The 26,348-nt window shown below is 41.6% G+C and overlaps 1 protein-coding gene across 1 annotated transcript in view; it reads right to left on the reverse strand.

Moving 5' to 3' along the window:
• The window catches only part of LOC109912449 (ATP-binding cassette sub-family A member 13-like), a 268,159-nt gene that overhangs the window by 74,415 nt on the left and 167,396 nt on the right, over nt 1–26,348 (reverse strand). Inside the window, exons 41-45 of the mRNA XM_048608185.1 lie at nt 24,381–24,483; nt 21,270–21,519; nt 11,549–11,638; nt 8,739–8,820; nt 3,740–3,867 (exon numbers count right to left, since the gene is read on the reverse strand). Coding sequence (XP_048464142.1) covers nt 3,740–3,867; nt 8,739–8,820; nt 11,549–11,638; nt 21,270–21,519; nt 24,381–24,483 — 653 coding nt within the window. The remainder of the gene's footprint in view (nt 1–3,739; nt 3,868–8,738; nt 8,821–11,548; nt 11,639–21,269; nt 21,520–24,380; nt 24,484–26,348) is intronic.

The following is a 26,348-nucleotide window of genomic DNA, read 5'->3' on the forward strand; positions in this document are numbered from 1 at the left end:
ATGATGCTGCTTGGCCTGCTGTGTTCATCCAGCCCTGCACCTTGTTGACCCAACTATTCTAATCCCATTTTTCAGCACTTGTAACTGGGCACAATATTCCAGAAGAGGCCTCACCAAAGTCCTGTACATCATGACCTTCCAACTCTATCTTCAGTCAAGGCTTGCCTGCATTGTGAAATGCCTTGTTCTCCTTTTACTTCTCCACATATCTCAAAATTCCAGATGATAAATATGGTCACCTTAGGCTTGACACAATAACACATCCCAACTTGAATGTTCATCTCCCATGAGGCCCCATCAATTCAGCAGACCGAATGAGTCATCCTACATGGGCCTAAATTCCAGGAAGAACAGTGCACACTGACTCACTTGTCAATTCACAAAGGAAGTGGAATGGACCCACATCTAAATTGTAGATGACAAGGGCAATGTTTTATTTAATTTTATGATGTAGGGTCATATTTTCAGGAAAGAGACAAAGATCAGGAATTAGGGTTAGTCAGGAGAAATGTTCCTGACTCCACAGACTTTTTTCCATTCAGGAGGCTCCCATCCACCATATTTTCATTCAGGGAAAAGATGCAGTTGGGCCCACCACCTTCTGAGCTGGCAATGGAGATAGACAGATGGAGGGGCCTGTAGGCTGGAGTGCCCACCTTCGTGTATCGGGGCACAGCCCTTAAAGACTTGCACTCAATATCTCATTGATCCAATTCCCATGCTGCCTTATTCTCCCCCCATCATTCTTATTCCAGGAGGAATACAGCCCACAATAGGGCAGAAACAGTCGTCAGGTAGTGTATTTCACAGAATTGGGTAGCGCTCCATATACTCCTATTTCTAATGTGCATCCAATATTTTTCATGTTCCTCGTGTCCTTCATGCTCTTTTCATGCCTCCTCCATATCCACTATCCTAGTATGCACTATGTATAAACCAATAAACCATTTGCAGATCTTTAGCATGATTCTGAAATTGACCAAGTCGAGGCTTTTAAAAGGATGTTATTAAACTGGAAAGGATGCAGAAAAGATTTACAAAGATGTTAGCGGGACTGGAGGGTTTGAGTGATGAGGAGAGGTTGGATGGGCTGGGACTTTTTTTTCCCTGGAGTGTAGAAGGCTGAGGGTGACCTTATAGAGGTTCATAAAATCATGAAGAGCATAGAGAAGATGAATAGCCAAGGACTTTTCCCCCGAGAAGGGGAGTCCAAACTAGAGGAAATAGTTTTAAGGTGAGAGGTGAAAAATTTAAAAGAGACCCGATGAGCAACTTTTTCACACAGAGGATGGTGCATGTATGGAACGAGCTGCCAGAGGAAGTGGTAGCGGCGAGTACAATCACAACATTTAAAAGTCATATGGACAGGTACATGGATAGGAAAAATTTAGAGGGATATGAGCCAAATACAGGCAAATGGGACTTGTTCAGTTTAGTCGGCATGGACGAGTTGGGCTGTAGGGTCTGTTTCCACGCTGTATGATTCTATGACTTTAAAATACATTCCTGGAAAAAAGCCTCAGTTTACTACTTCTTTGGCATCAATCAATCAATTACATCAATTCATAGTATCAATGTCAGAAATTTAGACCATAAGAGATCGGAGTAGAATTAGGCCATTTGGCTCATTGGGTCTGCTCCACCATTTGGATAATGGTTAATTTGCTTTTCATACTCATTCTCCTGCCTTCTCCCCGTAACTATTGATTCCCTTAGCAATCAAGAACCTGTCTAATACACTCAATGACTTGGCCTCCACAGCCTTCTGTAGCAATGAGTTCACCACCTTCTGGCTGAACAAATTCCTCCTCATCTCAGTTCTATAGGGTCATCCGTTCACTTTGGGACTGTTCCCTCGGGTGCTAGTCTCTCCTACTAGTGGAAACATCTTCTCCACATCCGCTTTATTCAGGCCTCTCAATATTCTGTAAATTACAAAGAGATTCTCCCTTATCCTTCTAAACTCAATAGGCTCAGATTTCTCAACTGCTCCTCCTATGACACGACCTTTACCCCTGGGATCATTCCTGCAAATCTCCTCTGGACCCCCTCCAAAGATACCACATCCTTCCTTAGATATGGTGCCAAAACTGCTCACAATATTCCAAATGTGATCTGACCAGAGTTTATACAGCCTCAGTAGTTTGACTCTACTTTTGTGTTCTGGCCCTCTGAAAATGAATGTTAACATTGCAACTGCCTTCTTAACTGGCAACTGACCCTGTACGTTAACCTTAAGAGAATGCTGAACAAGGACTCATAAGTCCCTTTATGCTTCAGATTTCAGAAGCCTTTCCTCATTTAGAAAACAGTCCACACCTCTTAATGCCTCAACTTTGTGTAAAAATCTTAAAGAGCAGAAAATCTATCTTAAAAAGCAACAGGTTATTGCAAGATAACGCACTCAGCAGCTCCTATGATGCTCACAGCATCCCTGCCCTGCATTGCCTTACCTGCCTTTTTGTATTTTGCCTTCTCAGCCAGGGATACCAGATTCATATTACTGCTGAAAACAAAATGTTATACATACTGGAGAAACCCAGCAGGTCTGGCAAAATCTGTCTGAAGAAGTTATATTGGACTAAAACCTTTAGCTCTGTTTCTATCTCCACAGATGCTGTCAGACCTGCTGAGTTTCTCCAGCGTTACCTTAGTTTGTTACATATTACAGCGGTTTGGCCATACTGTTTAGCAGACACAAAGGCAGAAAGCTTGTCATGGTTGTCAGCAGGCCTCATTTGCATCCAGGGGCATAGCCTTCATTCAGGGGGTTCCTGGATAGTAAGTGAAAGGCAGCCTTTGATACCAGTCCTGATCCTAGTTAGGGTGGTCAGATTCAGGCTCCTCACTACATAAAAAGTGAGGAGCCAAATGACAGGTGATGTTCTGAGTTTATCTGGCCTATTGTGCTGTGTTTCCCTCCTGGAATGAGAGACGGGGTAGATTATGCCGGTGTTGATGTGGGTGGCATTGCAATTACTCTCAGCGTGGGTGGAGAGGTGTCCCGGAGTGACAGTGCATGTGGTAAGGTGAGACATGCAAGGCTAATGGTGTTGGAGTTTTAGATGAGTGAAAGCAATTAGGGAAGATCTTGCAGGCAACAATGGACTAGTAGAGCGTGACCCTTGATCGGAAGTGGGTACAACAGCACAGACACAGCAAGTATGAGGTATTGGAGAGACAATGATGGCACTCCTCTTGGCAGAGTGGAAAAGGACATTCTAGCTACAGTGCTGGGCATTCCTCTTGATGTCTGAGGTTAACCAGGGTAGCAATATTGGACCAGGCTGGCATGGTCTAGTGTCATGGCCACTATTGCTGGTTTGGGGGGAGGAAGAATGCTCTAATTGGCATCGCCTCTTCCAGCAAGACTTCTCAAACCTTGTCAACTGAGTGGAGTTTGATTTTTCCCTGTTTGCCCTTTCTGGGGCAAATGTCAGGTGGTTCTGGACTTACAGTGCTTGTCTAGATGCTCAACAGGCACGGGTACAAATGTTGCCAGTGGAAAGGGTGCATGGTAAGATGAGGCAGAAATCAGACATAAGGGATGCTGTAGGGATGGGGTACATATATAAAGAGGTGAGTTTGGCAAGACACAATAACAAAATTCATGAGGTCTTGAGACAAAAACACTCCAAAAATCTTGAAGCAACTCAGACTTAGCCAAAAAAATGTAAGATTGAGCCCAACATCTTTAAAAACAGTTCTTCATAACACTGATTCAGCAACTGTACTTTACCTTTTTTGTCCAAATATGTTTTCTGTTGATATTAAGTAGTCTTGCAGATTGTAACCTGTGAGGTTGTATAGCAGTTGTCCGTCACTATTTCTGTAGTAGGGTGTCGTGTTATTTGCTGCTGGGCATTGCTGTAAGATAAATACAACCAGATAGTTGCATCAGTTTTACGGAGATACTTCCAAGTAAAAGGTAAAGGCTGAAGTGCAAAATACCACAAAGGTTGAGGAAACATTCAACAAGATAGGGAATGATGATCAATTAAAATGAAATTTGATTTCAATATCTTAAAGATTGTAGGCTGATGAAAACTGGGAAGGATAAGAAGCTTTAAGATCCAATGAATGAATGATGAGTTGTTGATTGCAATGAGTTCTGGTTTCAACATAGAGAGCTCAAAATTCCAATTAGACCAATTTGGATTTTCAAAGATCATTTCGCTGTATAGTATATCATGCAAAAGGTGACTACACAAAATCGTGATTTGTGAAATTGGGGTTAATATATTGTTGTAGATTGAAGATGTTTATTGACAGAAAACAAGAATTAGGAATAAATAAGACATTATTGATCACATTTTTGTGTCAGCAGGTTACTGCAAGGAGCAATATTTGTGCCTCACCTATTTTCAATTCCTGTTGATAACTTAGATAAACGAACTAAGTGCAATGCATTTAAATTGGCTGGAAATACAAAGTTAGGTGAGAAGGTAGGCATTGAGGAGAATGCATAGAGGCTCCAGAAAGGTCAGTGAATGGGTAAGAACGTGGGAAATTGAATCAAGCGGGTGTAAATGTGCATAAACCTTTAAAACTGGCAGGATTGGCAGAGAGCTGCTAATAAAACATAGTGTTCTAGGCTTCATTAATAGGGGCAGAGAGTACAAGAGCAAGGAGATTATGCTAATCTTATATAGCACATTAGTTAGACTTCAGTTGAAGTGTTGTGTACGGTCCCGGGCACCTTGCTTTAGGAAGGTTATCAACACATTTGAGAGAGTGTAAAAGAGGTTTATGAGAATGGTTCCAGGGATGAGAAGCTTCAGTCATAAGCTTAGACCGGAGAAGCTGGAATTGCTTTCCATAGAAAGGACAAAGCTGAAGGCAGATTTGATAGACATTTTCAAAATCATGAAGGATTGGGACAGACTCGATGGGGTAAAACTGTCCCTGTTCACAAAAGAATGAAGAATGAGAAGGCACAGTTTTGAAGTGTTTTGCAAATGACGCAAAAACAAGATGAGAAAAAGCTTTTTCACACAGTAGTGGTCTGGGTTTGGAATGCACTGCCTAGAAGTTTGGCAGAGAAAGGTTCAACTGTTTCAAGCCTACATGAATCTTCAGAGCTTCAATTTAGCTCTGGTGAAAAGTCATCCAGATCAAAACGTTAGCTTGCTTTCTCTCCATGGATGCTGCCTGACCCACTGTGATCTCCAGTATTTTTTTTTTGTTTTCAGTTCAGATTCCAGCATTTGCAGTAATTTGCTCTTAAAAAGGTTCGACTATATCATTCACAAGGGCATCATTTCTATTTAAATAATCATCCAAATGTGCAGAGTTATGGGGAAGAGATAGAAGTTTTGTATTAAGTCAAAATACTCAAACAGTTGATGCAGATATGATGGGGTGATTGGCCTCTTTTTGTGATTCTGTGCATCTAGAGAAGGGATCACGATTTCAGGAAAAGGAGTCATCCACTTAGGATCAAGGTCAAGAGAAATAACTCCGCTCAAAAGGTTGAGAGTTTTGGAATTCTTACCTCAGAGCTGTGCATTCTCAGTCCCCATTCAAGGTAGAAGCTAATAGGTTTTTAAATACTAAGGGAATTAAGGAGTTTGGAAATAGTGCAGAAAAGTGGGTTTGAGGACAGTAGATCAGCTCTGAGCTAACTGAATGAGAGAAGGTTCAAAAGACCAAATGGTTTACTTTAGCTCTTTATGTTTTCTTAAGGCAGAAAACCTGTAAAATTTTGGATAACAGCAAGGAAGAGGCCTGGAATCAAGTTGCACCTGGTTTCCACCTCCTGATTTTGGTTCTGCCATTTTCCGGAGTAGGGGAAGATATGGGGTAATCTCCCTTGCATGCCCCTCCCCAAACCCCACTTGAAGAGGTCATATCTTGGTGACTTCAAAGGCTAGTTTGGGAATTCCACTCATTTTATTGTTAAAAGGCCTCAATAAAGCCTAGCCTATGGAGAGTCCTGCTGATGCCCCAAGAAAAGCCCTGACCCGGACAGCAGAGTTAAACTCAACAGGGATCAATTATCTTGAGGTAAACTTTACTGGCTCCCAATGTGGGCATGTGACAGCTTATAAATAATTTTATGCAATAATTTATCAATGTTCTTTTACATTAACTCTAGAGTTGAGCTTTAGCTTTAAGTTGCATCTGATCAGTCTAGTTTATACATCAGATGATATGATTTATCAGTATAAAGACAGTTGCTCTAACCTTGGCAACGAGGCTAAACCTAAGCAAGGTAATTAGGGACACGTTTAAGTATGATTTTACTGGATATAATCCCATGAAATTCTAATGAAAAAATAAGCACTTCAAATTGAAATGAGCATTTTATGGATGACTAAAATTAATTGTTAAATTTCCAGCTCTCTAACTTGTTCTTGCTGAAGAGGAGTCCTTGCAAAATTACAATGCTACCAATAACTTTCCTTTCTACTGATACATAAGCTGCTTTAAATATGTAAGTTATCTTATGCATGTCACAAACTTGGTAGTGATGTGTCTAAGAAAACGGAAGTAAAGCTATCACACTTCTGTTGTAAAACCACACTAGAGCAGAAAGCAGCAGAAAGCTTTAATTCAAGTTGACTCTTTAACCGCTACAATTAATTAAATTTTAGCATAATTGCAATGAGTGGCATGTCCCATCACACTCGCAGTAACCAGTACAGTAATTTTAAGCAGTCCTTCCATGAACCTACACTGAACCTAAACTGAACCAACAATTAGAATTGTTCTGATTTACATTGTGCTTCATTTACATATCTGTTTTAAAATTAATTATCAGATTGGTATGCTGTTAAAAATCTAGTTACTCTTCATTCAGCAAGATCTTTCTCAAAGGTTTTTGCAGTGAGACTAACAGCATATCAGTGATTGACTTCTAATAGTTGCACTCTGGGGGCTGCCTGGGTTGTGCATCCTCTGGAGAAGCATAAAGCTATTGACAGCAACTTCTAGACTTTCAAGTTATTCTGAGCATGTAATCCAGAAGCTGTTGTCCATTTCAAAGGAGTAAAGATTTTGATTTCTGATGGTTTCATTGTCATTATTACTGCAAAAGTCTGAACATCTATAACTTGTGGCTTGGGTTTCATATATTAATATTTAATACTCTCGTGAACCACTTTAGGTTACTGTACTTAATTCTGTTAAAAGCACTATATAAATTTCTGTTGGTGGATTTGGTTTACCAATATACAGGAGACCCTTGGAACAAGGTTCACACTTGCACATGACAAGAATATACACAAGTACATTTATAATATAATATGGGTTTACACCGCAGTTACCAAAAGGTTCCAGTTGACTAAAGAAATCTCCTATTGCCTGTCATAGGTAAAGCAAAGGATTGACAGATTGATAATCAACCTGTTTAGCTTTGATATAACACACCTTCCATGGCCATTAAGTCCTGAGGTGGAACTGAACTAGAAACTAAAGACCCAAAGGTAAAGATGCTACCACTGCATCACAAGACCTCCTTGTCAGTCTGCAAGCCTGCCATTAATTTCCTTCATTTCCCAATCTGTTACGTATAATCTTTTGAATTTATTTTGTTTCTTTTGCATTCCATTGGTTTTCATAATGGACGTGATAACATTTCAAGTCTGAAATGTTCAAAACATCTCCACAGATTAGCACTGTAACAAGTAATACAGCTCATGGGAACAGGGCCTGGGAGAAGGGTTTGCACAGGATGCAAACGCCATGGCCTGTATCCCAGAGAAGTCTTTATTTAAATCCTCCTTTTCCATATGGTAAGTCAATACTGGTTATCTTCTGTTGATTGTTTTGTGAATAAGTTAACTCTTATTTTCCATTCCCAGCTTATTTCCTCCACCAGTAACAAGCAGGTGTGGGGGACAGAGCAAAATGTAAGCATACATACACAAATCTGGTTAGTTCCTGTAAATTAACTGCTTAGGTTCCGGAATTTAGAAAGGGATCATATTCAATTTACGATTTTTTTCCTCTCAAATTTCACAGCTATTTTAGATTTTATCAGCCTGACTTGGTGTTACATTTGTACAGTGTCTAACATTTCCTCAGTAATTCAGGACTATACTTTGGGGCAATGGGGTTTTATACAATATCAGTTACTTAACACTGTGCATTGCATTTTAAGTGATTCTGAATACTTAATTCCAGGTAGGTAACCATTGATTGTGACTGAAGTTTTATTTGAAACCTGTAATTTTGACAGTTCCCTAAACTAAATAAAAACAGCTCTATCTTTTAAAGGAAGCAAATAACTGATCCTCAGGTTACTGATGCTGTTCTTTTATACATGCGGGTGCCTTGTGTTGTGGTAGCATTTTATTGAATCCAAACAGAGAAAGACAGGTCATTGTTTCATAAAAAAGAGAGCATTTCCCTTTGAAGCTGTGACACAGTCAGAAAATTCACGTTATCAAAAATAGTAATCCACTTATAGCTTCTGTTGTTTGCGGCTGTCTTTGTGTGGAGGGATGGTTCTTGACTTCAAATTACCAAGGCTAAATCTTAAAAACAACAGATGGACTGCCACTCACCATCCTTTGAGTCAGAGAATACGAAGTGAAAGATTTAGCTGTTCAAATGATTTCCAGAAACATTTGGAAAGAGCACGAAAATGAATAGGGTGCAGGTGTCTTGATCCTTTAATCCGTGCCAATATATACAAATACATAAACTTATCAAAATTCAATAATTTAAAATGGTTGCATAACATGACCAGTGGGCCGAGAAACAATGGAGATGTCACAGCCCATGATTCTTACCTGATTGCCATTATCACAATTACAGTGCCCCATAAAATTCTGTGGTTCTGAATTTCCATTCCACCCACATGAAGAACTGTCCCTAAGAAAAAGTATAACATTTTCCCAGTGAAAATAGTGATTTGCAGTATATAAATCAATTTTGTGATTTGTCTGCATAATTTACTTATTAAATCGTGTATCCAACAATAGGTCATTAGCAAGGACTGATATCTAACAGTTCTGATTCTCCACGTCTTTTGTTTGGATCTCAGCTCAACAGGAGCAGTCACATCTCAAACTCAGAGGCTAATGGGTTAAAGCTTCATTCTAACGATTTGATCATACAATTGAAAATGATACTTTAGTGTTGTAGTCAAGGAGTGTTACAAAATTGGAAGTACTGCATTTCAGGTGAGATATTAAACTGAGAATTCCACAGTCAAGAAAAGAAGTCCAAAAACATTTATTGATATAACAAGGTGTAGAGCTGGATGAACACAGCAGGCCAAGCATTATCAGAGGAGCAGGAAGGCTGACGTTTCGGGTCTAGACCCTTCTTCAGAAATGGGAGAGGGGAAGGGGGTTCTGAAATAAATAGGGAGAGAGGGGGAGGCGGATAGAAGATGGATAGAGGAGAAGATAGGTGGAGAGGAGACAGACAGGTCAAAGAGGCGGGGATGGAGCCAGTAAAGGTAAGTGTAGGTGGGGAGGTAGGGAGGAGATAGGTCAGTCCAGGGAGGACGGACAGGTCAAGGGGGCGGGATGAGGTTAGTAGGGAGGAGATGGGGGTGTGGCTTGAGGTGGGAGGAAGAACAGTTAGGGAGGCGGGGACAAGTTGGGCTGGTTTTGGGATGCGGTAGGGGGAGGGGAGATTTTGAAACTTGTGAAATCCACATTGATACCATTGGGCTGCAGGGTTCCCAAGCGGAATATGAGTTGCTGTTCCTGCAACCTTCGGGTGGCATCATTGTGGCACTGCAGGAGGCCCAGGATGGACATGTCGTCTGAGGAATGGGAGGGGGAGTTGAAATGGTTCGCAACTGGGAGGTGCAGTTGTTTATTGCGAACCGAGCGTAGGTGTTCTGCAAAGCGGTCCCCAAGCCTCCACTTGGTTTTCCCGATGTAGAGGAAGCCACATCAGGAACAGCGGATGCAGTATACCACATTAGCAGATGTGCAGGTGAACATCTGCTTGATGTGGAAAGTCTTCTTGGGGCCTGGGATGGGGGTGAGGGAGGAGATGTGGGGGCAGGTGTAGCACTTCCTGCGGTTGCAGGGAAAAGTGCCGGGTGTGGTGGGGCTGGAGGGGAGTGTGGAGCGGACAAGGGAGTCACGGAGAGAGTGGTCCCTCCAGAAAGCAGATAAGGGTGGGGAGGGAAAAATGTCTTTGGTGGTGGGGTCGGATTGCAGATGGTGGAAGTGTCGGAGGATGATGCGTTGGATCCGGAGGTTGGTGGGGTGGTACGTGAGGATGAGGGGGATTCTTTTTTGGTTGTTATTGCGGGGACTGGGTGTGAGGGATGAGTTGCGGGAAATGTGGGAGACACCGTCTCGACCACTGAGGGGGGGATTTGCGGTCCTTGAAAAACGAGGACATGAGATGTACGGGAGTGGAATGCCTCATCCTGGGAACAGACATGGCGGAGGCAAAGGAATTGGGAATAGGGGATGGCATTTTTGCAGGAAGGTGGGTGGAAGGAGGTGTATTCTAGGTAGCTGTGGGAGTCGGTGGTCTTGAAATGGATATCGGTTTCTAGGTGGTTGCCTGAGATGGAGACAGAGGTTCAGAAAGGTGAGAGAGGTATTAGAGATGGTCCAGGTGAATTTAAGGTTGGGGTGGAAGGTGTTGGTGAAGTGGATGAACTGTTCAAGCTCCTCATGGGAGCACGAGGCGGCGCCAATACAGTCATCCATGTAACGGAGGAAGAGGTGGGGTTTAGGCCCAGTGTAGGTAAGGAAGAGGGATTGTTCCACGTAACCTACAAAGAGGCAGGCATAACTTGGGCCCATGCGGGTACCCATGGCCACCTATCCCCTCTTCCCACCTCAAGACCCACCCCCATCTCCTACCTACTAACCTCATCTCGCCCCCTTGACCTATCCATCCTCTCTGGACTGACCTATCTCCTCCCTAACTCCCCACCTACACTCACCTTTACTGGCTCCATCCCCACCTCTTTGACCAGTCTGTCTCCTCTCCACCTATCTTCTCCTCTATCCATCTTCTATCCGCCTCCCCCTCTCTCCCTATTTATTTCAGAACCCCCTACCCCCTCCGTTTCTGATGAAGGGTCTAGGCCTGAAACGTCAGCCTTCCTGATCCTATGATGCTGCTTGGCCTGCTGTGTTCATCCAGCTCTACACCTTGTTATCTCAGATTCTCCAGCATCTGCAGTTCCAACTATCTCTGATACATTTATTGATATGTTGTGTTCATGGTGCCTCTCTGAGGTTTGACTGAAGTATTAGTAATCTGTGATTCTGCTACAATCATGTGCAACAATGACAACCCAGAAGCAACTTTGGGTATTCTACAATCTGGACTTTGGTCAAGTAGTAACACATCCTGATTGAGTTAACCAGTCTGTATGGCTTTGGACTGTGTTAATCAAAGCACAAAGGATGGATCACTTGTTTTTGCAGCTTGATAGTTTGTGATTGTTAAAGTTTTCTCATTCCACCCAATCCAAATTCACTCATTTCGGGTGATTTAAACTACGCCTTTTATGTTTTGTTGCCCCGAATGAAAGTCACTCCATTCCCCAGCACTAATATCCTTAATGAGCATAGCATTAATGAGAAGAATGAAAGGCATATCATTTACTTACAGATTGGAGGCTTGGCCAACACAGGATTCATTTATTTTCAAAAACTTCAGCAACATGGAGGTCAAGTTTATAAAATCATTGTTACCAGAACTGTACAGAGTAAAAAATCAGAGTTAGCCACAGGAAAAGTATGAAAGTGGAATAACAAACTGCAACCTAATCAGACAATTCTAGGAAGAAAGAACCAGCCTGCATTCTGCCATACTGATTTGTATAAAATTACTCCAAAAAGAGAAGGTGCATTTCATTGTTAAATCAGAAAACTAAGATAACATAATAACTGTTATTATCATAATGGCTACTACTGATGCCTCATCACTGGCAAAAATTAATACATTGAAAACATTGGCTGTAACATTAACTAAATAATTGGAATTAAAGTATTTGGATAGTTATGATGGCCTGGATTTTGTAGTCAATGACAAAAGAACAGTGCTCACTGTTCGTTATGCTCAGACCAGCTCATATTTGTTTCTGGTGAACCTTTGCAGAGCAACATAAATTCTGGTACCTGTGTTAATTGGACATGTGACAATGGGTCTCTTCAAACAGATTGAGAAACTTGACTGAGGCATATTGGGCTAGACACACATGCCCTACGTTTTGGATGGGAGTCAGTGAGATAATAATAATGTCACAGGACAGGTAATCCAAAGCTCCATGCTAATAATCTGGGGATACGAGTTTGAATTCCACGTAAAAGTACTTACTTAAATTAAAATGTAATAAAAACCTGGAATTTTAAGTATTGTGTAACAGCAACTATGTAACCATTGTCAATTGTTGTAAAAAGCCCATTTGGTTTATGAAAGTCTTAGAGGGAAGGAAATCTGCAGTCGTTACTAGAGGCCTAGCTCACATGTAACTTTAGACCAATAGCAATGTGGGTGATTCTTAGCTGCCCTTTAGAGAGCCAATCAACTCAACAGCAACTAGGATTTGGCAAGAAATGCTTTCTTACCAGCCACGCTTACATCCCACATTAAAGAAACAAATTGCAATTTGTGAGCTTCCTCTGCCTATTCTAAACCAAGAGGACAGCACTGAGGTTTGGTGCATCTGTATGATACAGTGAGTGGCCAAGTGGGTCTCTTGCTGCTTCCTTCTTCTCCAACTTGCTAGTTGAACCAGTTTTCAGCAGGTTGAAGAACAATGTTGTCAGGCAGATACCATGCAGTATAACAGGCTCGCTCTTCTTAAAGGCAGGCTGTTACATTTAAAGTGAGGCCGCACTGAAGAACGGTGTAACTTAAAATGATAGAGAATTAAACACTAAGGCAGTGTGAGGGTTCAGGGATTCAGGGTTGGGGCATTGGAGGCAGTAGTGATGGAGCTGGGCAGGGGGTTACATAGTTTCTCGGGGAGGAGTGTCAGAAAATCCTTCAGGATTCAACTGTCAGAATGGTTAGGGAGGAGGTAGCCATGTACATCAATACCTGTTTTTTGGACCCTGGGTTCCAATACCTGTTCAAAGGAGGCTAAATGACCTTGTTTGGGTGGTTCAGGTTATCTTAACATGGTATCTCTTACTGATCACACCACGAATCTCTTCTGCTGGAGAATGTATCCCATACCCATCACTTGCCCAATATACTCCCTGACACTCAAGAATCATGCTTAACACTTGGTCTCATCTGCCCACTCACAAACCATTGATCAATCTCTCTCCAACTCCTTTAACTATTCAGCTATGGCAGAAACATCACCACAGTGTGATATAATCATTAACAATTTGTCCTTTTTTTGAAAGGAAACAATAATACATAATAGAAGGGTGTATAGCAGAATTCAGTGGAGAAAAGGACACATCCATCTCCTGAGCCCTATTGATAAGATTCCTGTCAGCATCAGAGTCAAAAACCATAGAGCCTGAGCCATCCAAGGCACCAAGACCATTAAGGCTAACAACATATTCATGATTTGTGTCTTGATAGCTCTCAGCTCAACCTGCTATTTTGCATGAACTTACTGAAGGTGTAACTATGGATCTTAAGATCCCAATCCACTTCACTCCACCTGTAACCATCCTTTACGTTCTGGGGTCCTGCTTTCTGATACCCAAGCACTATTGCCTCTCCAGCCAGCAGATTAAAGAGGGAAGATGGTTGACTTAAAGGCACTAGCACTTTAAGTAACACTTACAGACAGCAGCCCAGAAAGCGCCACTAAACATGTACTGGTCTATGTTCTATTAAAATATAGGGTATGCAGGGTAGTTTGATCTTAGTAGGATAATAGGTCAGCACAACATCGTGGGCCAAAGGGCCTGTACTGTGCAGTACTGTTCTATGTTCTATGTTCTATAGTTCAGAGGATAGAATAGAGTTAAGGTAAGCAAGTGGTGAGTCATTACAGGCCTAGATAGGCTGTAGCATGGCCAGTTGTAAAGAATGATTTGATTGCCAGAGGTAGCAGAGGAGTTCTGGTACCGAGGATTCAGATGAGGACTTTGATGGGAAACACACAGGATAGGACATGAAAGACTGATGGACATGCACACTAAAATGCTGCGTGCACTGGCTGTCGTGCTAACCAGCCTCCTGTCTTTGTTAAGGAATTTGGAAGAGTGTGGCTCCAACTTTGCAGAGCCCCACTGCCTCAGTTGCTCTTCCATCTCTCTGTGGTACCGCAAAGGCTGCTCCCATACCAGTTGCAGATTTAGGGCAGAATCTTTCTGTTACAGAGTAAATCTGAAAACAGGAGAGAAACTCACAGTCTACAAAGATGTGAAAGGCCACTGGATCTTCCAGAAATCACACAGTTAATTGGCTGGAAATGGGCTTTCTGCTGGAATCAGGATACCAGGCCAAGAAGTAAGGGCCACCAAGAGCTGTCAGCCAATCAGTGAGTGGCATTCCCGGAAATCAGCAGATCCATAATGTTGGCCATGATTGTCACCAGAATAATACTCATGGACTTCCTGGACAAAGGATCATCCACTGGAATCGTGTTTTGTTTAGGAGAGTCTCACAAGGTGGAAGTGGTGGGCAGAGGTGAGCCATGTGGTCAGAAGCAAGGCCAGGGCATGGGGTTATATCATTGCATCTTCCTCGCTGACCCATGTCCAGTCCCTTGATTGCTTCCATCTTATTGCAGATTGAAGGGACGCCTCCCGAACCTCATACTGACAACCTGCCCACGAGGGTAACCTTTTACATCCCAACGAGATAAGTGCAGCCCTGTTGGATTGAAGCCCTTAAGTTATCATTAATTGCTCAATGAAGGACCCTAATTTAAGGTTCAAATAACTCGACAGAGGCCAGTATTTACACGTAGAGAGCCTCTGACACTGATCCAGCTCCCTCAGAGCCAGCTCTCAGAGTGAACAGTGTCACAGAAAAGAATCCCTACAGTGTAGAAGCAGGCCAATCAGCTAATCGAGTCCACACTGAACCTCTGAAGAGCATCCCACTCACACCCACCCCCTACCCTATAACTCTGCATTTCCCATGGATAATTTGCCTAGCCTGCACATCCCTGGACACTGTGGGCAATTTAGCAGCAGTGCTAACTACTAGCCATTGTGCCACCCCTTAAACTATATCAATCCTGATAGGGATTCTACCTACCACTGCATTCCTTTAACTCCAGTCTCTGGAATTTCTTCAATTTTATTTTAATTTTAACTTTTACTGTTTACCACTGTCTAGTACTTGTCCCCAGAACATTGGCTTGGTGTTCTGTATTACTAGCCTAATGACATTACCACTACCTGCCCTTATATCTGACACTGCTGCTCTTATCTGTCAGCCAGGGCTCCCTGAGTGGACCAGTTTAATAGCCAGAAGGTGGCAGGGTTCTGGTCCTTCAATATCTCACAGAAACAGGTTCACTTCCTGCCTCCACGCCCACTGCCTCAGGCCCAGACAATCCCATGCTTTGTGTGATACCTTCCTCCTCTGACATTTCTGCAAAGCTACAGCAACACTCTCCAGCAAATAAAAAGCAGAAACCACTGTCGATACTCAGCAAGGCTGGCAGCCTTCATGGAGAGAGAAATAAAGTTTCAGACTGTGACCTATCATCAATTCTACCCAAAGGGGCAGATGGAGGCATCTCCAAAAGCCAGTCTTTGGAGGCTTTTCGGACACATCCACCCCCGTTATAACTTGATGTACAACTCAGGCAATTTATGGCAAGATTAGCAGTTAGTGGTCACGAGCAGGAATTTTCTCATTGTTAACCACGGGAGCTCTAATCATCTGTGTTTCCTTTTTTAGTTAAATGTGTCCATCTGTCATTGCTTTTAGTGTTTGCGTGCATGTGTGTCTATGTGTTTGTTTTGTATGCAACTTTTTGCTTATCCGCTCTCTGCTAATTTTCCTGAGTGTTTGTAATTGTAGAACTGTTAGAAATGGAGATGTGACATCACTTCCCAAAGGTAGCATTAATAAAGCAAAATTACATCACTTAGTTCAAGAAAATTAGCATCAGTTAGCAAAATGTTCATAGAAACTGCTGCCTCTTGAAAGTAATAATTCTAATCATCAATGAGCAAAAACAGACCAGTATTCTAGTTGATACTTAATATAATACTTCATAGAATAATACTATCAGGACAATATAAGTAATTAAATGAAGCTCTCTATGAGGAAACATGATAAACAACATGGTAATAAGACAATAACAGAGATAGTGGATTTGAATGTGGATTTCACAAGCTTCAAAATCTCCCCTCCCCCTACCGCATCCCAAAACCAGCCCAGCTCGTCCCCGCCTCCCTAACCTGTCCTTCCTCCCACCTCAAGCCCCACCCCTATCTCCTACCTACTAACATCATCCCGCCCCCTTGACCTGTCCGTCCTCCCTGGACTGACCTATCCCCTCCCTACCTCCCCACCTACACTCACCTTTACTGGCTCCATCCCCGCCTCTTTGACCTGTCTGTCTCCTCTCCACCTATCTTCTCCTCTATCCATCTTCTATCCGCCTCCCCCTCTCTCCCTATTTATTTCAGAACCCCCTTCCCCTCCCCCATTTCTGATGAAGGGTCTAGGCCCGAAACGTCAGCCTTCCTGCTCCTATGATGCTGCTTGGCCTGCTGTGTTCATCCAGCTCTACACTTTGTTATCTCTGGTATTAAGACAAATTAAGACAAATAAGCTTAAGTACATTTATGGATGAAATAATAATCCAGATGATTCACTTAGAATGTACGTTGAATGATAGCATTCACTTGGAGGAATAATTACGTTCAAATAAACAGCCATTAAATATATTAATAGTCCTTAAACAGCCATTATGTAAAAATAAACTTATAAATTAGATCAATTGAATTTAAGTGATGGTTTTGATGTAGAAATTATAAAATGTTCACAAATCTAGCTTGATATTGATCAGTTCAGGACCAAAATTACACTCATGACACAATTAAAGCCTTTGTGCAGGTTTGCTAGTACAAATCAGACCAGAAGGTGGAGCTTGAAACTGAAATTATGCTTCAGGTCATTGCAACGATTATTTCTGGCTGCCAATGCACCTTTTGGCTTGTGTTTTCATATCTTCATATTCTTTCCTTGGAGAATAAAATGGATTAGAAGATTCATAGGCTGATTAACAGCTTGACAGGTCCTACATGAGGACTCCTTACGTTGCTACTAACTTTCTACCAGCCATTAATTATTTGGTCCTTTGCAGTGGAAGGGCTTCCATTAATAGGGGGTGCTGGGGAGGGGGCCAAAGAAGGAGATGGGATGAAGGCAGGTCAGGAGATGATGAGCATGCATACCTACTGGATTCCTGCCTTTCCAATGGAATTCTAAGTGGGAGGCTGAATCTCCATTCAGCTGGACCCTTCAGCTTCTGACTCAGTTTTGGGAGTATGGCTGTCAACATAAGAGGGAAGATGGTGGTGTAGTAGTAACATCACTGGATGAGCTCCACATTAATGTTCTGGAGATGTGAGCTCGAATCCCACCATGTTAGCTGGTACATTAAATTCAATTAATACTTTTGGAATATAGAGCTAGTTATAGTGAATATAATTGAGAGGGCTCTTGTGGTACAGTGGTAGTGTCCCTACCCCTGAACCAAGGGGCAAGTTCTACTTGCTCCAGAGGGGTGTAATAATATCTCTGAATAAATTTTAGAAAAAAATATCTGAAGGCGATTGTGACAACTCTGAGATTGTTATAAAAACGTATCCGGTTCACTAATGTCCTTTAGGGAAGGAAATCTGCCAGACTGGTAGCCAAGCAAAAAGGAGCACATGTGTCATAGAGTCATATGGTCAAATGGTCATAGAGATGTACAGCACAGAAACAGACACTTCAGTCCAACTTATCCATACCGACCAGATATCCTAAATTAATCTAGTCCCATTTGCCAGCATTTGGCCCATATCCCTCTAAATCCTTCCTATTCATATACCCATCCAGATGCCTTTTAAATGTTATAATTGTACCAGCCTCCACCACTACCTCTGGCAGCTCGTTGCATATAGGCACCACCCTCTGTGTGAAAAAGTTGCCCCTTAGGACCCTTTTAAATCTTTCCCCTCTCACCTTAAACCTTTGTCCTCTAGTTCTGAACTCCTCTACCCTGAGGAAAAGACCTTGGCTATTCACCCTATCTATGTCTGTCATGATTTTGTAGACCTCTATAAGGTCACCCCTCAGCCTCTGACGCTCCAAAGAAAATAGCCTCAATGTATTTCACCTGTCCCTATAGCTCAAACCTTTCAACCCAACTTTCTTGTAAATCTTTTCTGAACGCTTTCAAGTTTCACAACATCTTTCCTATAGCAGGGAGACCAGAATTGAACACAGTATTCCAAAAATGGCCTAACCAATGTCCTGTACAGTGACAACATGACATCCCAACTCTTATTCTCAATACACTGACCAATAAAGGCAAGAGAACCACTTTTAAGGAACAAGAAACCTAGACCTCAAGGTCTCTTTGCTCGGTAACACTCCCCAGGACCTTACTATTAAATGTGCTTCCTTTTCAGGCCCTGGTGTGCATCAGAGCCTACCCAAAGTAATTCCCCATCCAAAATTTCCCCATCCATCCCTTTCCAACCCTGGTAATCTGAACCTACGTCCTCAGGTCTGTCAGCCTAGCCCCAGCAAAACCCCAGAATTAACTTGCCATCTGGGTCCATGGTATCTGTTCCTTGAGGCTTCATTCTAGTCACACAGTTATGGCTACCTCTCCTAGTAGCTCAGCTTCAACAATAAAGTGGCATTTATTTGGCCAGCAGCCATTTCAGGCAGGACTTCCTATCAGAGGGAATGTTTGAATTGAATTATAGGTTGGAAGGCTGCAGAATGGCTTCACAGTGACCAGCCAAGTGAAGATGGGCTCTGCTCCCAACTTCCTGAGGGGTTCAGTTCAGCATTGTGAGCATAACACTGAAGGAAATGACCTCAGACCCTTTGCTCGTGACACCAATGCCTCAGGATGCCACAGTGAAAGAGCTAGGTAGGCTTCCCTCAGCATGTCAGGCCTCAGGAAGAAACAGGGAGCCACTGAGACCATTCCTTACCATGGGGCAGAAAGACCCCAACTAGACTCAATACTTTATTTGCCATCGAACCAGACCTCTGTATAATCTCAGCATAATTTCCCTTCTCTTATATTATTTGCCTCTATTGTTAAGCTCAAGATTTCATGTGTTTTATTAGTTCCTATTTCTATACATCCTACCACTTTCAAAATTAAATGTAGATAAATTAAATCAATACCACTGTCAATCCAGAGAGAGCTTCAGCAATCTAAATGCAATAAATTACAATAAAATGTCTTATTTATTATCTTCTATATCTTCAGCCAAAAGTGTGTGGATGATCCATCTTGTTCACCTCTTGAGGTCCTCAGCATCTCAGATGTGAGTCTTCAGCCAATTTGGTTTGCTGCACATTATATCAAGAAATGGCTGGGGGCACTGGACATTGCAAAGGCCATGGATCCGGACAGAAATAATACTGAAGGTTTATGTTGAAAAACTAGCCATGCCCCTAGCCAAGCTATTCCAGAACATCAACTAAATTGGCATCTACCCAGAAGGTAGAAAAATGTCCGGACATGTTCTGTGCACCAAAAGGAAGATGAATTCATCCAACCAATTACCACCCCATCAGCCTACTCTCAATCATCACCAAAGCGATAGAAGGGTTCACCAACAGTATTATCAAGTGGTACTAACTCAGTAATACCTTGTTTTCTGATGTTTAGTTTGTTTTCTGCTAGGAATATTCAGCTCCCAAACTTTTTACAGCCTTGGTCCAAATATAGGAACAAGAACTTCAGAGGTGAGATATGTGTGAAAGCCCCTGACATCAAAGTAGCATTTTCCTTGCAAAACTGGAATCAATTGGAATTAAGGGAAAACAGTCCATTTGGAGTCATATCAAACCCAAAGGCTGTGGTCATTGAAGATCAGAGATCTCAGCTCCAAAACATTTTTGCAGAAGTTCCTCAGCTTAATGTTCTGGCTCTAACCATTTTCAGATACTTCATCAATGACGTTCCTTGCATCATGAGGTCAGAAATTCTTCACTAAAAGAATTGTGGGTCAACCCACAGCAGGAGGAATGCAGCAGTTCAAGAAGGCAGCTCACCACCACCTTCTCAAGGGCAACCAGGGATGGGCAAGAAATGCTGGCCAGCCAGCGACACCCACATCCCACAAATGAATAGAAGAAAAAAGGGCACGTTGGCTGATGATTACATCATGTTCAGTACTATTCATGACTCCTCAGATATTGAATCAGTCCTTGTCCACATGTCGCAAGACCTGACAACATTCAGGTTTGAGCTGGCAAGTAGCAAGTAACATTCACACCATGCATTTGCCAGGCAATGTCTATTCAAACAAGAGAATATAATCAACACCCCTTGACATTCAATGGTATTACCATCATTAAATCCCCCATTATCAACATCCTGTGGGGGAGGTCACCATTGAATAGAAACTGAACTTGACCAACTATATAATTACAGTGACTACACGAACAGGTCACAGGCTAGGAGTTCTGTGATGAGTAACTTACCTCCTATCTCCTCAAAGCTTGTCCCCCACAGATAAGGCACAAGTCAGAAGTGGGATGGAACACTCCCAGTTTGCCCAAATGGACGCAGTGTCATTAATACATAAGAAGCTCAATACTATACAGTACAAATCAACCTTGATTAGCATCCCATCCACCATGTACACCATTCACCACATCAGTGACAGCAGTGTGTACCACCTGCAGTATGCATCGCAGTAACTTGTTAAGGTTCCTTCAACAGCACCGTCCAATCCCACAACCACTAACACCTTGAAAGCCAGGGCAGCAGATGCGTTGCAACATCATCTGTAAGTTTCTCTCCAAGCCACATACCATCTGACTTGAAACTGAATTGATGTTCCTTCACTGTCACTGGCTCAAAATTTCTTCCTGATAGTACTGTGAGTATACCTGCACCCTAGGACTGTAGCAGTTCAAGAAGGCAATGTGGGCTGGACAACAAATACTGGCTTAGCAAGCGGCTCCCACATCCCATGATTGAAATTTCTAAATAAAGGTTAATCAGAGGTATTATATTCTGATAGAACAGTTTCAAAGCTGACCTCTCCTAACTGGAAAACTTTACTCATATATGGTTATTGGCAGAGAAACTGAAATTAACATAAAAGGTAGGTGGATTTCCGATTTATCAAGAGTGCAATTGATCATTTCGTTCACTTATTCCACCATTCCCTATGTTGAGGGCCATGATCAGGACATCTCACCTGAAGAATGTGACATCTGAATCCTGATATATGTCTGGAGATAACTTGAGGTTGGGGTATTCAGCAGTTAAAGGTTTGACACTGAACAGAGCCATTGCTAGAATGACAAAGAGAACAGGAAGCAGAATGTTGGCAATGGCCCCCTTCCAATCCCTTCTTGAATGGTGAAAGCGTTTAATCATCAGAGCTGCCATCTGTTTAAGGATGAGTCGCCATCCAGTTTCTCGCTGGAGTCCAGCAAGGGCCGCACCTTGTGTAAGAATAAAAACATTTTAATCAACACAAACAAGTTCAATGCAGTTTTATTTTTATGCTTTTTATTTTCTCAATCATTACATTGCATTGTATCCCTTGATTTTTCAAGCCACCGGGTGGGTGGACAAAATATATTTTAAAGAAATTAAGTTCCAATTTAAAGAATGCTATTAATTTCATCAGGAAATTGTACTAAACAATAAATTGTATGCAAAATACTGTGGATTTTGGAAATATGAAATGAAAACAAAGATGCTATAAAAACTCAACAGCTCTGACACATACGAGAAGAAAAACAGAATTGACATTTGACTTTAATATGACTCTTCTTTCCTTACACAATTTTCTCTTACAAACATCCTCCAGGTTTTTAAGCTCTTTCAATAAGTTCCTCACGATGTCTTCCTGCATTGCTGCCTTAATGTACTTCTTAAGTGATTGTTTCCCTGGGTGGATTGGAGAGTGTCATGTGTACGAGGAGATTAGTTTAGCCAATGTGACAATAACACTGAGGATAGGGAGAAAGAAGGCTTCACGCCTTCTCTATCACAACTTTACCACAAAAGCAGGAAGTGCTGAATATTTAGTGACAACAGGCTTCCCTTGACTTCCATGCCAAAAATACATCAGAACGTTTAGACAACTGAGAGTAATTCTCATTCCTTTCTTTCCTTTAGGACACTTTGCTATGGTTCCAATCATTGATCAGCATCCTCCACTGGTGCCCACCAATGGTCTACTCACACATGAGCAGGGAGGTTGACAGATGATTTTTAATTTCAAAATTGCTTCACATGGCAAGCCAACCTCCACTGATATAGGGGTTTCCCAGTACAGCCATAGAAGAAAAATGTCAGCAGTCCCTATCCCTGACTTTGTTCATTAGTTGTCACATGACTTGTAAAGATTAAGATAAAGATTATGTAAAGATAAGGCAACAGAATCTCAGAGAAATAATACAAGATATGACTTGAAAATTCCTGTGGGTTCTGTGTGAGATTTTACCATTTTTAATACCAACCATTCTCTACCCATCTAGAACAGTAGCTGCAGGCTATTCTGATTCATAAGCCTTAACTGCAATTTCAACTTCAGCGAAATTGTCAGAATAATACCAATTCATGCTCGGTTAGAGATAGATTTGAGCAATTGAACCATGAGTACCAGACAGCGGAGCAAAGGATAGACGAACTTTTCATTCCTGCAGTGTGGACAGATTTTCTCTAACACATTGCCCAACCTACTCTCATTCATCCATCTAGCTAAATACTTAACAGCACCCTGCATTTCAGTAGCACCTCTCACATGCAGAAGATCTTCTTAAAATAAGGGACACTGAATTTCAGGCAGAAGCAGTAAAGGGGAAAGTAAAGAGAATTTGAAATATGATGGTATCTCTAGTTCTGAAGGGCGCAGAATTTAGTGGAAGTAGTCATTAAATTAAATGCAAAACATTTAGAACAGAATAGGAGAATGATTTTTAACATGGAGCATTACAAGTCTACAGAATGTACTACCTACTGTGCCAATTCAGGCATAGACCCAAGATCCACGACTTGGGGGCTGAAGTGGGCAATTTGCCCCTTTTAGCCTGTTCCACAACTCAAAATGATCATGGCTGCTTGGGTTCAGGTCTCAGCTCCACTTTCCTGTCTGCCCACCGTAACTCTCAACCACCCCTTGTCTAAAAATCCATAGAACTCTACCTGGAGTTAATTTAAAGACCCACCCTCTAATACCTTTGGGGAGTGAAGAGAATTCCATACCCTAATGACACTTGAAGAGAAAATAATTCTCCTCATTTATATCATAAAAGGCAGACCTCATATACTGAACCCATATCCTGTGGTTTAAGTCTCCCCCATAAGAAAAAGAATCCTCTGGGTATCCATCCTATCCAGTCCGCTCAGAATCTACTATGTTCCAAAAAGATCATCTCTCATTCATCAGGACTCCAATGGATACAGGCCCAAGCTGCTCAACTTTCTTCATGAGACCCTTTCATCCCAGGAATGAGTCCAATTAAAACTTAACCATATTAAAAATAATAAATGGAAGAAGGTGGTCTCAGAACCAGCACTGGAAAAAGAGAACTAGACTGGTTTATCCAACCTATCAATAGTAGTGATCGTGTAACATGCACAAAAACAGTGTTGGAATTTGTATCTGCAGTAAACCTCTTATAAGATCACCATTGGACTTGTTATTTTAATGTATTGTCATTTTCATACGCTACATACTTAGCTCTGATTGAAAAAATAGTTGATCTGTATCTGCATTAATGCTGCTCAAAGCCAGTTGCTAGAAGGCCTACTGACTGTGACTGGACCTCCAAACATGAGAGTCCATTTTACATTGTCCTGTTGAGTGGGAATATGACTGTGGTGTGACAAAAAAAAATTATAATACCTAAGTAGGATCATTTCAAGAGTTACCCTATGTGTTTCCACTAACTGGAAACAGGCAGCGACAGTTCCTATTTGCAGTCCTACACCACATTGTAATTTTGACATACTATTACATGAAGTGTGCGCTGTACACACTTAAGGCCATTCTAAACATTTAAGGAAAATATTTTTGAGTTGCTTTTGTAAGGTCAGGAGCAGCATTAAGATGAGAGTACCTTTCATGGAATGCTGATGAAACCCATCTGTGAAAATGCTTCAAACCTTTCAATGCCCAGGCTCTCACTCGGTCTGCCCAGACTTCAAATTGAAAGAGGCAGTTGAAAATGAACCCACTTACCCTCTTGAAGCATAGTGATATTTCAAAACAATGATACTAAACATTTAAAAGTATATAAGAACTATGAAAAATAGTACTCCTGTATAATACCAGTTTGATTTAGATACTCACTGTCACTGTGAGTTGATTCGATGCTCTCAGAATTCAGAGACTCTGTATCCTGGCTTCCATGTGGCGCTGGGCTTTGCTCACTCTGAAGCAACTTCAGAAACACCTGATAAAACAGTAAATAGAGAAAAAAAGAGAGAACATGAAAATTGATCTAAGTCTCAATCACATTAATTTAATATTGCTTAATAAACTTTCCACAAAATCTACACAACTTTGGGCATGCATTTATCAAATTTACATGTAACAAAAACAATTGCTTAATGTGAAATTATTCATCTCGCATTCGGTTGGTGATACAGCATTACATGAACACAATGAAGTAGAGAATCTGATACATTGCTTAGTTCCTGCATTCATCCACATTGTTGTGTAAAATTGTATTGACTACCTGAAAGACAAACAAATATCTGAGAGGGAGGTCCAGTTCTGGAAAGAGTGGCATGAGCAGAGAACTTGTGAAAAGTACCAATCTGTTTCTTCTGAAAAGTAAGTACAAGATCTGGCTCTAAAGATATCAAATGAGGCCATATAGGTAGAATTACACTAAACAAATGGAGCAAGCATGCTGTTGGGTGTACACTAAAAGGTACCCAAACAGTTAAGGAGAGGTACAGGATCAAATATGCAATGAAATTTCAGAAAAGCATAACAATAACATGGCAGTAAAAGTGGGGGATTTTAACTACCCAAATTTTAAATAGAATAGTTTCAGGGTACAAGGTAAGGAAGAAAGAAAATTCTTAAACTATATCCAGGAGAACATTTGTTGTCAGTACATAGAAAATCCAACAAGGGAGGGTGCAGTTCTAGATGTAATATTTGGAAATGAGACCAGGGATTTGAATAGGGGCGCATTCACGATATAGTGATCATAACTCAGTTAGATTCGGGGTAGTTATGAAAAACAATAAGGACACATCAGGAATACATGTTTTAAGCTGGAGAAAGGTTAATTTTCCTAAGATAAGATACAATTTGGCTCAAATGGACAGGGAGCAGCTACTTGCAGATAAAACTGTCAGACCAGGGAGAGGTATTCAAGGAGTAAGTAACCAGAGTATGGAGCAAATATGTTTCTGTAAAGACAAAGGGTAGGCCCAAGACTGAAGAACCCTCAATGTCAAGAGGCATAAAAGGTTAGGGCTAAGAAAAAGAATGAAGCTTATGGCAGATACCAAGAGATCAATATAGCAGAGTCACTAGGCAAGTACAAAAAGGACTAGGGGTTGGAAGGGCATCTTGGTCTTAACAAGGAGATTTGGAAAGCAAAAAAAGTGCATGGTAAAGCATTAGTAGATAGAAAAAAGGAAAATCCAAATCAGCTTTTTAAAATATGTAAAGACCAAGAGAAGGGGACAAGACAGGAGATTACACAGTGAATGGTACAGTTGGAATCCACAGATTTCTGAAGATAACAGAGCAGATAGATAAGATAGTTAAGAAGACATATCAGATACTTGCCTTTATTATCTTAGATACGGAATACAAGAGCAGGGAGGTTAGAACTCCATAAAATGTTGGTTAGGCCAGAGCTGGAGTGCTACATGTAGCTTTGATCAGATTTATTATTGTCACATTTACCGAGAACAGTGAAAAGTACAGTTTTGCATGCTAACCAGACAAATCATACATTACATAAGTACATTTTTGTCATCACATTGTAGGAAGGATGTCTTTGCACTAAGAGAGGATTCAGAAGAGATTTACCTGGATGTTGCCTGGACTGGGGGAGGGGTGGTGGGGGGGGATAGTGTTGGTCCATGACGAAAGATTCAGTTGGCTGGAGTTGTTTTTCTTGGTGAGTACAGTCTGAGAGGGGACCTGACAGAGCTGTATAAAATTATGAGGGGCATAGATAGGCCAGATCAGAAGGCACTTTTTCCTTAGTAGAGGGGTTTATAACCAGGGGTCATGGATTTCAGGTAAGAGGTAGATGACTAAAAGGAGAGTTAAGGAGTATTCTTTTCA

The sequence above is a fragment of the Rhincodon typus genome, chromosome 2, assembly GCF_021869965.1.
Source record: "Rhincodon typus isolate 14 chromosome 2, sRhiTyp1.1, whole genome shotgun sequence".
Classification (NCBI taxonomy): domain Eukaryota; kingdom Metazoa; phylum Chordata; class Chondrichthyes; order Orectolobiformes; family Rhincodontidae; genus Rhincodon; species Rhincodon typus.